The 1,979-nt window shown below is 47.9% G+C and overlaps 1 protein-coding gene across 1 annotated transcript in view; it reads right to left on the reverse strand.

Annotated features, from left to right (window-relative positions):
• The window catches only part of hoxc13a (homeobox C13a), a 6,668-nt gene extending 4,994 nt beyond the window's left edge, over positions 1-1,674 (reverse strand). The window contains exon 1 of the mRNA XM_014018532.1: positions 707-1,674. Coding sequence (XP_013873986.1) covers positions 707-1,370 — 664 coding nt within the window. The 5' untranslated portion in view covers positions 1,371-1,674. The remainder of the gene's footprint in view (positions 1-706) is intronic.
• Between the last annotated feature and the right edge of the window lie 305 nt (positions 1,675-1,979).

Genomic DNA, 1,979 nt, shown 5'->3' on the forward strand with positions numbered 1-1,979 from the left:
GTGTGTGTGTGTGTGTGTGTGTGTGTGTGTGTGTGTGTGTGTGTGTGTGTAATGCAAATGTTATAAACGAATCCAGATTGGCAAAAGACGTTCCGCAGGGGGCACGGAGATTTATTGCTACAAAAGTCAAACCCAGTAGCTTTAGTCACTTTATTGTCACATAAGGGGGCAAAGGTATGCAGGGATGGTCCTTTTCTGTTCTACGTGACAGCAACTTATTTACCCGCATCACATGACTGTGACTCAGGATGTCACTGAACGCACGTGAAGCACGAAACGTTGACAATATTCCATTAGTAATTTTAAATTTAAGAGGGTTTCAAGTTTGTGCAAACTGTCCTTTTTTGATGTAAAAACCATATAATGCGTGTATTTATTGGGAAAGGTCTGGAAATATAAACGTGCTGTTTTATTTAATTATAAGTTTTATTTAAGGCTAGTGACACACACACACACACACACACACACATGCGCACATCCTCTCTCTCTCACACACACACGCACACGAACATGGAAGAATTTTCTTGAATAATGCAAAAATTAAATTTATTTTTTTCAAAATAAAATATTGTATATTACTATATTCTGTTTGATTATTATTTTCATGTGATGACATGAGTTTAAAGCTTTTACAGCTCGTGTTATGGTGCTTGTTTGAAATGCATTTGAAGCAAGGGGGGAAAAAAACATTAGAATATTTTCTTACCTGGGAAAGGAGATTTCCACAGATGAGTGGACTGTGTTTGCTCTTTGGAGCAGTACACCTGCCCATCCCAGCCGTTGGAGAGTGCCCAGTGCTGGTAGCCCTCCATGGGGATCAGGGCGTCGTGTCTCGGCTCAGGGTGGGCACTGATGCTGGGCACCACCGACACGTCCAGATATCCGGGAACCGCCTGATACGAGCTGGCGAAACTCGGGTAGAAGGCGAACTCCTTGGCCCTGGAGGACAGCTCCTCTGTGGGCAGCGCCGTGCTGGGCTCCGCGTATTTCTCCGCGGGGTGGTACGAGCAGGGCTTCTGCTGCAAGTTCACGTTGTGCGAGTGGGACAGCCTGCAGCCGTAGTACGGGCTTCCGAACGGGTAKCCGTAACCCAGAGAGGCGCTCGAGGACGTTTGAGGCGCGGGACACTGGCGGCCGGTGTCCGCGGGGGAAATATCCGAGTAGACGGAGCCCTGGTGCGTCGCTATGGTGCCAGAGTGCCGTCCCAGCGCGGGGTGCGACATCAGGTCCCTGCAGTGGGTCGCAGGGCAATTACCGCTCAGACCCTCCATTGTTTGGCTTTTATTCTGGCTGCTTTCATTCGGGCTTTTTTCATAAACGTACATCAAGGTGTCCGCCCAGCGTGGATGCAGAACCAGCGAAGTCGTCATATCACGGGCTGCCGATGCTTTTTAAAAGTCGACTACTCCAAGACGGACACCTCATTTCCAACTACATTTTACACCGAGCGCATGCGCACACCGGGCCCCTGGTGTGTCCACTTCATTAAGACTCTGGCACGTGATACGCTAACAAGTCCTGCGAGATTGGGCTAGCGAGCAGGGGGCAGAGCAGCCCCTTTAAAGACCCCGCAGCCTCGCSTGGCACCGCCGCTTCCCCTGCAGAAAGCCTCGCCTCGCCATTGGCTCAGGGCAGCTAGACCCACACCCTTAAAGGGGAGTTTGGATCCGCGCGAGGAGTGGGGCCAAAAAAAAAAAAAAAAGACAACAACCTGTGCTGTTTAGCCGACTCTGCGCACTGCCAGAGTCTAACAGCATAATCTGATCTACTGGTTCAATCTAAAGCAGACACTTTGTTTGAACCTAATCTTAATTTCCTCTTTATGTATTTTTTATCGACGCACAAACCTTCAGCCTCACTTGTCCCACTAACAAAACGAGCTCTAATTTCAAAATTAAACACATTGTAAATTAAAAGGAAGATCCTAATTAGAATTTATGGGTCCTTATGTGGTAAAATGTATGTCTAATTGTGTATAA

Source organism: Austrofundulus limnaeus, unplaced genomic scaffold (genome assembly GCF_001266775.1).
Source record: "Austrofundulus limnaeus strain Quisiro unplaced genomic scaffold, Austrofundulus_limnaeus-1.0 Scaffold3, whole genome shotgun sequence".
NCBI classification, from domain to species: Eukaryota; Metazoa; Chordata; class Actinopteri; order Cyprinodontiformes; family Rivulidae; genus Austrofundulus; species Austrofundulus limnaeus.